Here is a 13438-nt window from a genome sequence, read left to right on the forward strand (position 1 = left end):
TTGTCCGGTGTATATTTTATTATCTTTTCTCGGCGGCGACGTATTCTAAGATAATAAACCCACCCATCTTCTTTTGAGCCAATAGAATATTGATGGAAGATTTCGGCCAGGCCTAGGTTTAGTCCGGCTTGGCGGTTCAGTTCGGCTATTCCCATAATGATGCGGTAGGAGTTAGTGGACAGTTGGGTAAGGCATAATCTGGTCTGCCAAAGAAATTCACAGATCAACGGTTGAACTGGAAACCGTAGTCTGGTTTCTATGATGGATAAAAGGGTGAAGGGGACGAAGCCTTCATTGTCCCTAGGAATGACGTCTTTTTCGGCCAAAACCAGCTGGACGTCGTCAGGTATTTGGTAGTCTTTCCTGAATTCGACTAGGCCGCCCGGAGTATTTACTAAGTATCTATACTTCCCCATCTATCGTATAATTTAAGAATAAGTTATTTCGGTGCAAATATTGTGCTCAGTAGCTTGGTTGAGCGCACGCAGGAGTGCCTGGGCAACCTAAGTCTGCAAAGTAGAAAACACAGGGGTTAAGCACAGATCATTGGACCGTGCTACAAATTAAAAGCGAGGTAAAAAAGTCCTACTTCGGCTTAATGGACGGGCTCTATCTCGGTTCAGCAAAATGCTCGGTAGCTCGGTTTGAGCAAAGTTCTTATTGATCAAATCTTGGAAGGCATCTCGGCATACGGGCTTTGGAAACAATTTTGTTAGACCGGTTCATCGTCTAGGGGCAGCTTTCTGAGTTCGGTCTAAAAAACTAAGAAAGCTGGTTCAACCCCAAAGGCCTAAATCGGTTGAGCTAGGAGTTTTGTTATTTCAGTTGAGCCTCTAGGGGCAGCTTTCTGAGTTTGGTTTAGAAACTAGGAAAGCTGGCTTAGCCCCAAAGGCTTAGCTCGGTTTAAAACCGAGGCTCCTTAATCAATAAAGTCAAACCTCATTCGGTGGGCTTATCTCGGCTAGAGTTGTTCCGGAGTTGATAACCTACTGGAACTACTGATTTTTGGAGTTCTAGTTCGGTTATTGTCGAAAGTAATCTGCCTATAAAGGACAAACAGTGTCCTAGTTCGGTTGCTACATGATTTTGGATCTAAGACTAGTTTTCTACAGAATAATCCATACACATGCGTTCTACTGATAAAGTTCTTTTCATGAAAAAAACAGAAGCGAAGCAGAAATGGAGGAAAATGTTTTGCGGAAATACAGCAAACAAGATGCATAAAGCAAATATGAAAGCAAAAACATGCAGGGAAAGTAAATATTGCTTACCAGGATTAAAGAAAAGAGGACTGGAGACGAGAACAGTGACAGCAAAAGAAGAACATGAGCTTGGTAGTTGGAAAAGCAGAGGCACGAAGAGAGGAGGGTGAAAAATGTGGGTGAATGATTCAAGGATGAAAAGGATGTTTTGTGAAAAGAACGAGCGGCAAAAAGGGGAGGGACTGTTCAAAAATTTCGTGGTACGAGGGCGGCGTGACAGCTGCTCACAGCCTATCAGAACCCGCCACGTGTCTTTGGAAAGGGAAGCGTTACAGTCATGATTGAAGAGACGTTTTGACCGGACAAAACAGAGCCCGGAGTAAAATTAGCTCGGCTTAAAAGGCTTAGGAGTTTTTAGCTCGGCTGGAGAGGCTAAAGGGTTTTTAGCTCGGCTAGAAAAACTTTGAAAATCCAGCTCGGCTAGTAGACTGGTAATCCCAATCATGTTGTGCAGATGGAATTAAGGGGCAATTGAAAGGGTAATTTTTGGTGAAAATTGGGCCGAGCTGTGAGATGGACTTTGTGGCCCAAAATACGAAGGACTGTGTAAAAAGGCCGTAATGTTACTTCGGCCCAAGAAAGGTAAAATTACTCCGGCCCAAGAGATAAAGTTACTTCGGTCCAAGATGATGAAAAGTTACTCCGGTCCGGAGGCAACTTGGAGTTAGGCCGGTCTCAGAGTTAGTCCGGTCACTACGTAGTATGGTTAGAATGGTCAAAACCTTGCTACTTGGTAGTTCGGTTTAAACACACCATGGTTGAACGAGAGGGAACCGAGATAAAGAGTGGATGGAGAACCGAGCTAAGGATAGTTCGGCCTACTCTGTGGCTCGGCATAGCCAGTATTATCCCGGTCATGCGGTAGTTCGGTCGTAGTAAAAACCATCCCACTTGGTTTAAGCAGTGGGGGGGTGTAAAAGGATAAGCATTATCCTTTAGGAATATGAATCCTAGGAGGACTCTGCATGGAGGAATAAAAGTCCTACTAGGATTGGGCCACTCGAAACTTATAAAAGCTCACAAGCATCACCTTGAAGGAGGTAACATAACACAACATACAATTTTGCTTCCTGAATACATTGAGCTTTGTCTATTTGTCAAGTTTTCTGACTTAGGCATCGGAGAGGTTTCCGGCACACACCCGCCGGCTAGCTCACGTTTGTGTTTTCAGGTGACAAAGCGACGTCGTACGGAGAAGCGTGGACTTAGTCAACAGGATTATACGAGGAGAATTATTTCTTCCCCGTACATTATCAGATTCAACAAAATGCAATTAAAAAATAAACAGATACATAATCCAAATATGCATGAAACAGGCAACAAAGATGACAAAATATTGTAAAAAAATACCTTCAAGAGCAATGCAATGAACTAAGAAACTGAGAGGAAATAAAAGTAATCAAAAGAATTATTTGGGTCAAGGCATTGTCACGTGGCATGGTTATGGATTATCACATATATGGTAGTTGTCAAATTTTTATCAAAAAGTGCATTAGTGTTTTATGTTATGCAAAACTCATCAGAATATGAAATCTTATCGATATAGAAGTCTTGAACAACCGGAGATTATTTGGGATAGGACTTCTGAAACATTCAAACTACTTATTAAGTAAGTTATTGGATATTATAAGTAGGCAACACCCTCATCGGTTGAGGTACGCAATTTCTCTCTATGAATTAGTCCATTAAATATTTTGATAATATTAGAGGACTGGCTTGGGCATCGAAGGGCCCCCGGATACGGTTGGGGGTGTTTTGTCTTGCAGATAGCGATCGCGTGGTAGTGCTGATCATCTTCTTCGTTAGATTTCTTTATCATCAAATACGGTATTTTTTTTTTTATGTTATTACAATTGGCACCGTTTGTGGTAAGAAAGCCGAGCTAGTTATAGCACAGCGGTGCACTGTTGAACAGACAAGGTTGGCTCGACTCGAATAGAGAAAGTGAGCCAAGCGAGGTAGCTCGGTTAGGCGTAGCTAGCCGAGCAGAGTGTTGTGTCATCTTACTTAGCTCGTAGTGAGGAGGGTGTTTCAAGGATAAACACCATCCTTTAGGAATGTAACTCTTAGGAGGGCTTTCTTAAGGAGAGATAGAGTCCTACTAGAATTGTATCTGGCAGAATCTATATAAACTCATGACAGAACCTATGGACAGGTATTGCAATTCTTATTCACAAATACATAAAGCTTATTGTCTATTGCCTATTTGCTAACTTAGGCATCGGAAGGATTTCTAACACACACTCGACGGCTAGCTCACATTTGTATTTACAGGTGATAAGACGACGACATTTGGAAGAGTGCAAACTTGATCGACAAGATTATACGAGAAAATTATTTCGTACTCGTACAGAAACCAAAACTTAAAATTTTGTGTCAGCAAGATGTACCGAAAGGCAGCTACTGGAGCACCATAGCTACCAAACCAAGCATCACTCATCATCAGCAAAATAATTTAAAAAAATAAAATAAAAAAATATATTGTTTAAATTTTTTTTATATTTTAAAATAGAGTTTTAAAAAGAGTTTTGAGTTGTGTGTTTGGTTATGAGTCTTGAAAATAATTTTTGAATTTAATTTTGAATTACATGTTTGGTTATGAATTTTGAAAAGAGTTTTGAAATTTTTTGATTGGAATAATAATTCCATAAGAAAACCAAACGCAACCTAAATTTCAACTAATTAATACCATCGCATTAGCGCATAAATAACCACATTTTCATTTTATATTTTTATTTAACATCATCTTATTTTTAATTTTATCATTTAATCTCATCATACTCTGTAAACTTGGGCATTGGTCTTTAAAAATTTGGGGTCAAGAAATCAATGGTACACCTTTTTTATTATTGTTGATGCTCTCGTGGCTATAGTGGTAGTCTAAGTCCCAATCCAAGTCGAAGTCCGTAATTTTTTACATCAAAGAAAACTATTGGGATAGTGCTATGTGAGACCTGGAAAATTTTCATTGACCAAATTTTTTTCATCAAAGACAACTATTGCGATAGTGCTCTGTGAGACTTGGAAAATTTTCGTTGACCAACTCACATTTTCTGCAAATTAGTTATGTAGCCGTGGAAAGAAATAAGTAACCCACATTTTGAAATTAAGCGAAATGTTGTAGTTTTTAATAATAAATTGGTTGATAACTCCACATGAAGGAGTTACCAATAAAAATTACCAATAATTCTAAGTATTATTAAAATTTAATCATAATTTTATGAAAAATGTTAAAAACAATCTTTAAAACTGTTGTAAGTATTGGAAATTGTGTAAAAGATATATAAAAATTATAAATATTTTTACATTTTGTGTTTTTTATTGACAACCCTTGAAGTTGTCATTAGCAAGATTAATTTTATTATAAAAGTGAAGTATATTGTGTACATTTAAAATTAGTGTGTTGTGGATTATATATAAAATGAATGCATGTTATCTGCATATTTTATTTTTGAATAATTTTTTTTAAGTACATAACACAACGGTAGGCATAACCCACATGTAGCGAAGTGGATGGAAAACTTGCTTGTGTTACGAAAAACTGATAGTCAAGTTTTGATAGATACTGATAGTCAAGTTTTGATAGATACGTTAAAGACGAGTGTGCTCCAGATTAGAATACTATTAATCTCATCGAAAACATTAAGCCGATGGGTACTTTGTTTAGCTTTTTAACTAGGCGTTGGCTTCTGTCCAGTTCTTAATCGGACTGGACCGTGTTGTTGGGCCCATGGGGGCTCACCACGGGTCCCGTTTTGATAATCTGAATCGTTCAATGTGTAGAACTCGTTGAGTACTATAAGCCTGTAAAAAATCACGTTAATCGGATATCAGTAATTATATGATCAAATCAGATTTTTGTCAACCGTTAATTTATTCACCGTCTATTTTTTTTATACAAAACTAATTTGATCACATAGCTACCGATATCCGATTAACGTGATTTTTTATAAGCTTATAGTACTCGACGAGTTCTACACATTGAACGGTTCATATTATCAAAACGAGACCCGTGGTGAACCTCTACGGGCCCAACAGCACAGTCCAGTCCGATTAAGGACTGGAAAAAAGCCAAGCCCTTTTAACTATACGTAAGATCCTCCGTCTGCAATTAAGCCAGGTTATGAACAGGCAAGAATGGCTAACTTCTATAAAATTTAGTACTAATGTGTGCGGTTCTTTTGATTCTCAAATAATGTTGGAAATTTTAGGTATGTTTGGTTTGCATTTGGGAGATGAGTTTTAGAAAAAAATTTCTAAGCTTATTTTTGGGCAATTTTGAGCTCAAATTGATGCGGGACCCGTGCACCTTTTGAGGTGAATCTAAATGACAACGCGTTCTTTGTCACGTGTTGAATCATGCCTTGAAGACGATTCGTCAAAAATATTTCCGAGTAAATAAAAAGTTGACGTCATTTTCAGATTCGTAAAAATAAAAGTTAAAGAGACAAAATAAGTTTGCTTATTAAATAGCTTGTCCCACATTGAAACAAAGAGAGAGTTTATATAAGTATATAAACTCAAAGTCGTCATACATGGAATGAGCCCCAATGGGCAACCCAAGTTTTGTAAGGAAGGGAATTATCGAGAAAGTAAGTTTCACCCAAAACCACCACACGCGCCGCCATCCAGTCTGGTATGGGTTGTGTGTTGGGTCCTATCTTGAATTTTTGGAGCACATTATGCACTTCACACCCTAAAAACATTTTCCATAAACGTACTATGATCCCGTTTGGTAGAGCTGTGAAAAAGTGATTACAACTTATAACATAACAGCTTGTAGCTTATAATTATGAATATAAGTTGATTTTTTACTTATAAATTAAGCTTCTCCTCCCCCACTCAAAGAATAAGTTGATTTTTAATTTACAAAAAGCTATAAGCCGTATTGTTAAGCTGAACCAAACACATCAAAATAACTTAAATTAAACTAAAAGCTGAAATAAGCTGAAAATAAACCCTACCAAACAGGACCTATAACTGTAGTAGTGGTAGTACTAGTGTGGTTGTGATAGGTGGCAGTAGTAATGACAGTGTGATAATAGTTGGTAGTAGAGATGGCAAGATGGTAATTGCAGTATTGGTGGTGGTGATGACGGTGAAAAAACTTTAGTCTACAAAATATTTCACTTTTAAAAAGTGAAACATTTTCTTTCTAAATGAGCTTGTTTTCCATTTATCACAAAAAAAATAAAAACATTTGACATAACAAATATCCAAAAAGATGCAAAATATTTTTAAAAATATTTTCTTGTAATTTTAGCCAACATTTCAATGTCAACCCTCTGCAACCACCACTCCTATCTTAGACACAAAAAGTTCAATGAGTACACTATCACCCCCAACTTTACCTAAAAGAAAACACCATATACATTAGGCTCACTAAACAAACCACTTAACTAGAAGAAAGATTCAAGATATCTAAAGAGACTAAAAGACACAGATGGCATCACCCAAAGGATTGCTCGATAAGTCAAGCTAGCAAGGACTGGTCACAATTCTGATGGGAGGGTTTAATCACACAAGCAGAATGAGATTTGTCAAATTTGATTTAAAAATAAATAATAAAAAAGAAAGAAGAGAGAATAAACCTAGACAATAGATTCTCATAAAATTGACTCCTCAAATAAGTTAAAGTTTTCTATTGCATTTCAGGTGAAACCAGTAGGTGGTTTTGGGACCATTGTAGTTCAGCAAGGTTTTTGACAAAAAGCCTATTGCTTGTCAAATCCAATTGCTTCAAGATCAAGAACATCACAGATATATTGTTCTGAAGGTGTAGAAAAGACTAGGCTTTCACAAGCAATACAGGGATACAGGAATGGACCTAGAATATTTGCTCCTAGAAAAAGGCAGTTCAATGAGTGGTTCCAACTTGGATCTGAGACAGGTACAACAAAATAAAATTTGAAATAGAGAGGAAATTGCAACCCTGTTGCATGGCTTGTTTCTGCTTTGCTCCTCATCTTAGCTGTGAAGAGAGACGAGATTGACATCGGTTCTCAACGCAACCTTACATTTGAGAAGAGGCTTTGCATATTTTCCTCAAGCAGCAATCAAAGGACCAGTATTAAGAGAATAACAAAAACAGAGATGAAGAGCTAATTTTGCACTAAAAAATATTGATGGATGACAGACCCAATAGACAGCTGGTTGATAGAAGTCCACAAAGCTATTTTAGTAAATTCACTCATTAATGGTCAGAACCCTTTCCCTCCCCCTTAATAGGAGTTCCTCCTGAACATTTTTTGGTGATTTCTCCACCAGAAATGATTTCCCCTGTAACAAGTATTACCCAAGTGAAAAATAATGACAATAATTGAACACCAGTTTTCATGTCAACAGCTATTAGGATGAAAGGAGAGGAAAGCACAGACCATAATGCTAGCCTGAAAGCCAACAAAACAATGGCTACAGAGAGTTGTTAAGTTTTAACCCAGTGAAAAACTTCAACTACAAAGTGAACCATGAGCCTTGCTGAATATTTGTTGGATATGCTATCATCATTGTAATGATATAAAATTGCCATAGCTAAAAAGCTTCCACACAAATTGAAGTGTAATCAGATTCAACAAAATGCAATTAAAAAATAAACAGATACATAATCCAAATATGCACAAAACAGGCAACAAAGACGACAAAATATTGGATGACTGCAAAAAAATACCTTCAAGAGCAATGCAATGGACTAGGAAACCAAAACTTAAAATTCAGCATCAGCACGATGTACTGGAAGGCAATGAAACAAAGCACAGCTACTGGAGCACCACAGCTACCAAACCAAGCATCACTCATCAACACGAAAAATGGTAAGACCAGGTTCAAAAGTTATCAGCAAGAAGTGCAGCAACAACCGATGTATGAAGATATTGGCTATCATTTCACATATACATTCACGACCTCATGTGCTGTAACAATATGCAACTGGTATCAGCTCAAAACCATATTCACCGGTGCATGTACCAAAACACATTGATACATGCCACAGCAATTGGTAACAGTCTAATAACCAAGAATAAATGAGGGGAAGTCTAACCAAACATTGGTAAAAAGTATGTAACTATGTCACCATGTCCAACCTCATGCTACAATATCCAGCTCAAGCAGGTTCATATTAAAATCGGCACTATGGTATATCTGGTCCAGCAGTTTAACTGCATCAGCTACATCTTAAAGCATGTGGGCAGCAACCATCTTTTAAGTCATCACTGCTACTAAGACTGCCTTCCGGACCCAAGATTTGAAGTCAGCAAAAGTAAGGACGATCAGGTCAAAAGTCAAGAGTCCAATGGGACTTCAGTAGCATGCAAGTTTTAAACCTTACCAATGATGACATCATCAGAGAAAATTTGTAAAAAACAACGTACTTCGCAACCAGCAAGAAATGTTATCAACCAACCGCAAAATAAACACAGCATCAACAGCTGCTACATCATCAGCAAGTCAGCCACATTCACTTTTCCCAGACACAATATAGAAGGCCAGTACATGGTCCATCACAAGTAAAAAAGCTCAGTTATCTGAATTGATATTAACAAAGATGCAAACAAAATTAAATATGTTTTAAAAACAAGGTAGAAGAACAAAGAAAGATTAAAAATGCAGCCAACCCATGAAAACTGGAGTGCAACAGTACCATCAAAACTTAAGGATGCATCAAGTACAACAAAATAGTCAACCTTAAATATCAGCCCTGAGCAATCAATTCTAGCATTCAATGATTCGATAATAACATTGAAAATCTCAAGATGTCCTCCCCCACAGCAGTTTCAACTACACACAGTACAACGAGTAGAATACGAGCTGAAGATTCATCACATACTATATCACTCCCTATTCCTACAAAACAGAAATCCCAATAACCAGTTAAGCCACAAAAGTCTGGATGCAATCAACCTTAGATTTGAGGAATATTACTTACATCAGCATCGGAATGTCGGGAAGGGCTTCGAGAATCAGCAGGTCTACCACGTGGAGACACACTTTTTGGAGTAGGTGAGCATTCTTTGTGATTGCGTCCATCAGGACTCCCACCCCTAGATGGAGGTGTCCTGCGAGGAGAGGGGCTCCTCCGAGGACTAGGGGTACGACGAGCAGGGGAGGCACTTCAAAATATCCAAATGGCATCAGATAAAAGGTCCAAAAGCACAATTCAATGAAGAGCAATATATATATATATATAGAGAGAGAGAGAGAGAGGGGGGGAACACTAAATACCTTTCATAAGAACGGCTCCGACTACGCCTCTCATCATCATATCTACCTCTCCCACGGCGTTTGTCATAATCAGGACTTGCACTGCGGCTCCTGCTTCGATGACGATAATCTCTTTCCCTTCCCCGGTGCCGATCACGATCATATCTATCCCTGCTTCTGCTGCGACTTCTCCTCCTATAATCCTTGTCCCTGTATTCATCCCTGTATCTAAAATTGTTTTCAAAAAATAACAAACAAACAAAACAAACAAACATACAATTAAACAGTCAATAGTATAACATAGAAATATACTCCTGAATCTTTTATCAGGGATGTCAAAGAAGAGAGTGGAGAGAAAAGACAGAAAAGCAAACAAGATCGAAAATTTAAGGCATAAAAAATAATAACTCACAGGTAAAACAAGTCCCCTCTCAAGAAATGTTCTAACTTCTTAATTATAATAATTCATGATTTATGAAGATTTAGAAGACACCAAATTGGATGATAGATGGTTTGAAAGAGTAACACAAACCTTGTACAGAGCAGGGTTGTGAACACACCCCCTGTTATGTATCTATTTAAAGTACCAGGTATATTCTCTTTCCACAATAAGTTGTGTTAACCTATCTCCCTTTCAAATCCCAATATTTATGCAACATTCTATTTCGAAGTACAGATCTTCCATGTGCTGAAGGCCACCTCAATCCAAGTATTTTACAAGCTTTAAAAAGATGAAGAATTAAAAAAAATAAAAGTTCAATAGCATTCTGAAGTGGAATCTCATTGTAGTAACATAAATATAGATTTAAAAAACGACCAATTAATACCCATTAATGGGTGCTTGGAGGGGTTAAATTGGGTACATAACAAACCTTTGGCATAAATGTACAATTTGTCCTCAGACTGGAACCCATAAGGTTAATAGGTCGAGATTTTAACCACTGAACCAACAGTTACCCTAAAAACACCACCCGATTAGTACCCATCATGGGAGTTTGGGCATAAATATATATATATATATATTATATATATAAAAAGGTTCAGGCTATGTTACTTGGAACGTGGATCATTCCAATATGGGGGAACGGGAACAGAAACAAGAACGGGAACGGAAACGTGATATGCCACATGCTCTAAAATGTGATACAACAAGGGTAGCCTTGTATATATAATATACTTGCGAATTTAAGATACTTTTAGAGTAATTTTCTTTTAACTATTATGCATCTAATAAAATTTAATTTTTCTTCTTCATGTAGCAAAACATTTTTATGAGTATTATGACTTATTTTTTATGTTTTGTCTTGTCAAAACTTAACTTACTTTAGATTTTAATTCATTATATTTGATTTTTTCCTCCTAAGGAAACATTTAAGGAAATTTATTGGAAAAACTTTTAGAAACATTTCAAATCGCTAAATTCACCGTTTTGGAACAGTAGTACACCATATTTTGGATCGTGCATATTAATACGTAATTCGTTAGGGTATTAGCGTTTTCTGGTATCATAGGTTTCAGGTTGAGAGCGGGAGTGGGAGCAAGGGCAGAAGCAAAAGCCAAGAGTTTCCTGCTAGTAAGGATTTAAGAAGACAACTGTTGTTGTGCTGTTCAATCCATGTCCAAGGTTGTTTGCCATGTGGAATGAAATTTATTTTTCCTCAATAGTATGGATGTAAATTAAGCTGTATTTTAACTGCTAACATCAGCTATGTATAAGATGTATCATCATACACTTCCATCCCAGTTTAGGACTTTTCATAACCTGTTGGGATATCTGTCCCAACCCAACTCTTCCGTAATCTTCCGCCCCCACCCTATGACAACTTAAAGACAAGTTTGGAGAGGGGCAGCTCCATATTGAAAGAGGTTGGAAGAGCACGACTCCATGCAATACACGATTAGTTTCCAAGTCATCAAATAATATAGATGTAAAATAGTATGCAAAACACAATCAATTGCCATACCTACACCCTCAATAATGTGGATGTAAAATAGTGGAGGTGGTGGTGGTGGTGCTAAATTGCCATAAAGAAGCGGACAAATGGGTGTTATAGTAGTTGCTCAAAAGATAAATATTCCAACAAAATAAAATCATGTATACTAAATCAGATATAGCTACATAACTGAGAATAATCAATATCCGCATCTCCCAAATGTTTGCCAACTTCTTTGACCTAAATGCCATATAAAATTCCACATGGGACTATTTTTGAAGAGAGGAGCACTTCATTTCCTATATCATTCTCAAAAAGAAAAGAAAAGAAAAGAAAAAGTATGCATACCTTGGTCGAGGACTCCGGCTTCTTGAGCTGCCTTTTGACCTTGATGCTGATTCTACTATCCTCCCTTTCTGACTGAAAACCCAAACCATGTAACTTGGTCAAACAGTTTCAACAGAGAAACAATATGTACTCCAATAAAACCTACCATTTCAATAAAATCTAAGCTGAAGAAATAAAGTATAATAGAAGAAACTTCGCCGTATTTTGTAACATATAGGGCTAGAATAACTAGTGCACAAGTAGCATGGTCCCCTGTGGACCTGTTAATGAAGCCAGCATATCCATTTGAAATTTATCACTACCATAACCAAATTGAAACACACATTTATTCTAAATTCAAAACGCTTAAACCTTGAAGTAACAAAGGCATAACATTTGCATATCAACTCAGCCCACAATGACTCATAAATCAATAAGCAACAAATTGGCAGTCAATTATCCATTCCACTACATACATAAAATGAAACATAAAACACTAATCACAATAGGCGACTCACATTTTCTCAGCATTCGGCCCATACTTAGCAAACTGAACCATTATCTCTCTGCCATCAACAACTCGTCCTGATAAAGTAAAGTAAAGCAAATATAAAAACAACCGACACCAACACTTGTCCAAACACATATACACATACAAACAAAACATCTCTGATTGCAAAAAATTATTTGGGACACTAGATTACAAGTTATTACATAGTATTAAGAACATACCATCGAGCTTGTCGACCGCCTTCTGGGCTTCGTCAGCATACTTGTACCGAACAAACGCAAAACCTCGTGAATCACCAGTCCTAAAATTGTTGAATTACACAATAGCTAACTCGTCAGAACAATTACAACAAACCCATTAAAGAAAATTTAAAATTAAAACAACCCATGAATATATATGTACGAAACCTTCGGTCTCTGGGGATGAAGACATCGACGACCTTGCCGTACTTCTCGAAGAGGGGGAATAAATCATCTGCACTGGTTCCTACAGAAGATAAAGAAAAGAATAATAAATATTTACAGAAATCAAGCAAAATCAATGAAAACAAGAAAGGAGAGAATAGAAAATTGGGGAAAGGGATTGGGTTACGGAAGGTGATGTTGAGGACGAGGAGAGAGTAGGTGTCCTTGATGTCTGGAGGCCCAGATCTTCCAAAGTGCGACATCTTCTTCTTCTTCTTCTTCAGAGAGAGAGAGAGAGAGAGTGCCGGCTAGGGTTGGGTTTTGATGTTAGGGGTATCTCTGCTTTGTAGATAATTGGGAAAGATTAGGAACACGCATAGACGATATACTTCAGTAGCGTCCCCAACCTTGCATTTATTAATAAAAGTTACTTTTGATATTAAATCTGTGTTTTTTTTTTTTTTTTTTTGTAAAATTAAACTATACTGGTCTGGGATATAACCTAATTTTTTATCTTAATTTTTAATTATATTACGATTATTACGGAGAAGTTCTATAAATAAAATAAAAAAATTACTAATTTTATCTATGTCCTTTTTAATATTTTCTGTAAAATTAATCTGATAATCGATAATACTATTTAACTGAGGATTATGTTCAGTATAAAGTTGATGTGTAAAAGTATCTTCAAAATTACAACGAAATTTATTTTTATCTATGTTAAGGCGATGGTTATGGCTGCTAAGTTATAAATCTAGATACTCTACTTTTTTCATACACAAAATTAAATTGTACTTTAAAATT

At 36.9% G+C, this 13438-nt stretch overlaps 1 protein-coding gene across 48 annotated transcripts; it reads right to left on the minus strand.

Annotated features, from left to right (window-relative positions):
• Positions 1–6889: 6889 nt before the first annotated feature.
• On the minus strand, positions 6890–13083 carry LOC114287374 (uncharacterized). 48 transcript variants are annotated; one of them, XR_014364897.1, is made up of 13 exons: positions 12822–13083; positions 12638–12716; positions 12452–12531; positions 12238–12304; positions 11741–11812; positions 9480–9680; positions 9184–9367; positions 8942–9101; positions 8587–8718; positions 8342–8486; positions 7930–8170; positions 7640–7793; positions 6890–7541 (listed from the first exon to the last, which is right to left on the minus strand). XR_014364897.1 is itself a non-coding variant. In XM_082921589.1 (8 exons), exons 1-8 carry the CDS (start codon positions 12895–12897, stop codon positions 9096–9098), a joined length of 765 nt encoding a protein of 254 aa, XP_082777715.1. In that variant the 5' UTR covers positions 12898–13083; the 3' UTR covers positions 8766–9095. The 48 variants fall into 48 exon arrangements, 2 of the variants coding, with proteins under 2 accessions (XP_082777715.1, XP_082777714.1); XR_014364882.1 differs by having other exon boundaries at positions 8587–8686; positions 9480–9686; XR_014364880.1 differs by having other exon boundaries at positions 7640–7801; positions 8587–8686; positions 9480–9686.
• Positions 13084–13438: the final 355 nt, after the last annotated feature.

The sequence above is a fragment of the Camellia sinensis genome, chromosome 3 (genome assembly GCF_055761805.1).
Source record: "Camellia sinensis isolate YWXY chromosome 3, ASM5576180v1, whole genome shotgun sequence".
Taxonomy (NCBI): domain Eukaryota; kingdom Viridiplantae; phylum Streptophyta; class Magnoliopsida; order Ericales; family Theaceae; genus Camellia; species Camellia sinensis.

Bases quoted from the DNA above. Each gene is read 5' to 3' on its own strand.
- LOC114287374 (XM_082921588.1), bottom strand. From the start codon at position 12,897: ATGTCGCACTTTGGAAGATCTGGGCCTCCAGACATCAAGGACACCTAC. The intron at 12,717-12,821 runs GTAACCCAATCC...TATCTTCTGTAG, and splicing joins CGTCCTCAACATCACCTTCC to GAACCAGTGCAGATGATTTA. The intron at 12,532-12,637 runs GTTTCGTACATA...CAACAATTTTAG, and splicing joins TTCATCCCCAGAGACCGAAG to GACTGGTGATTCACGAGGTT.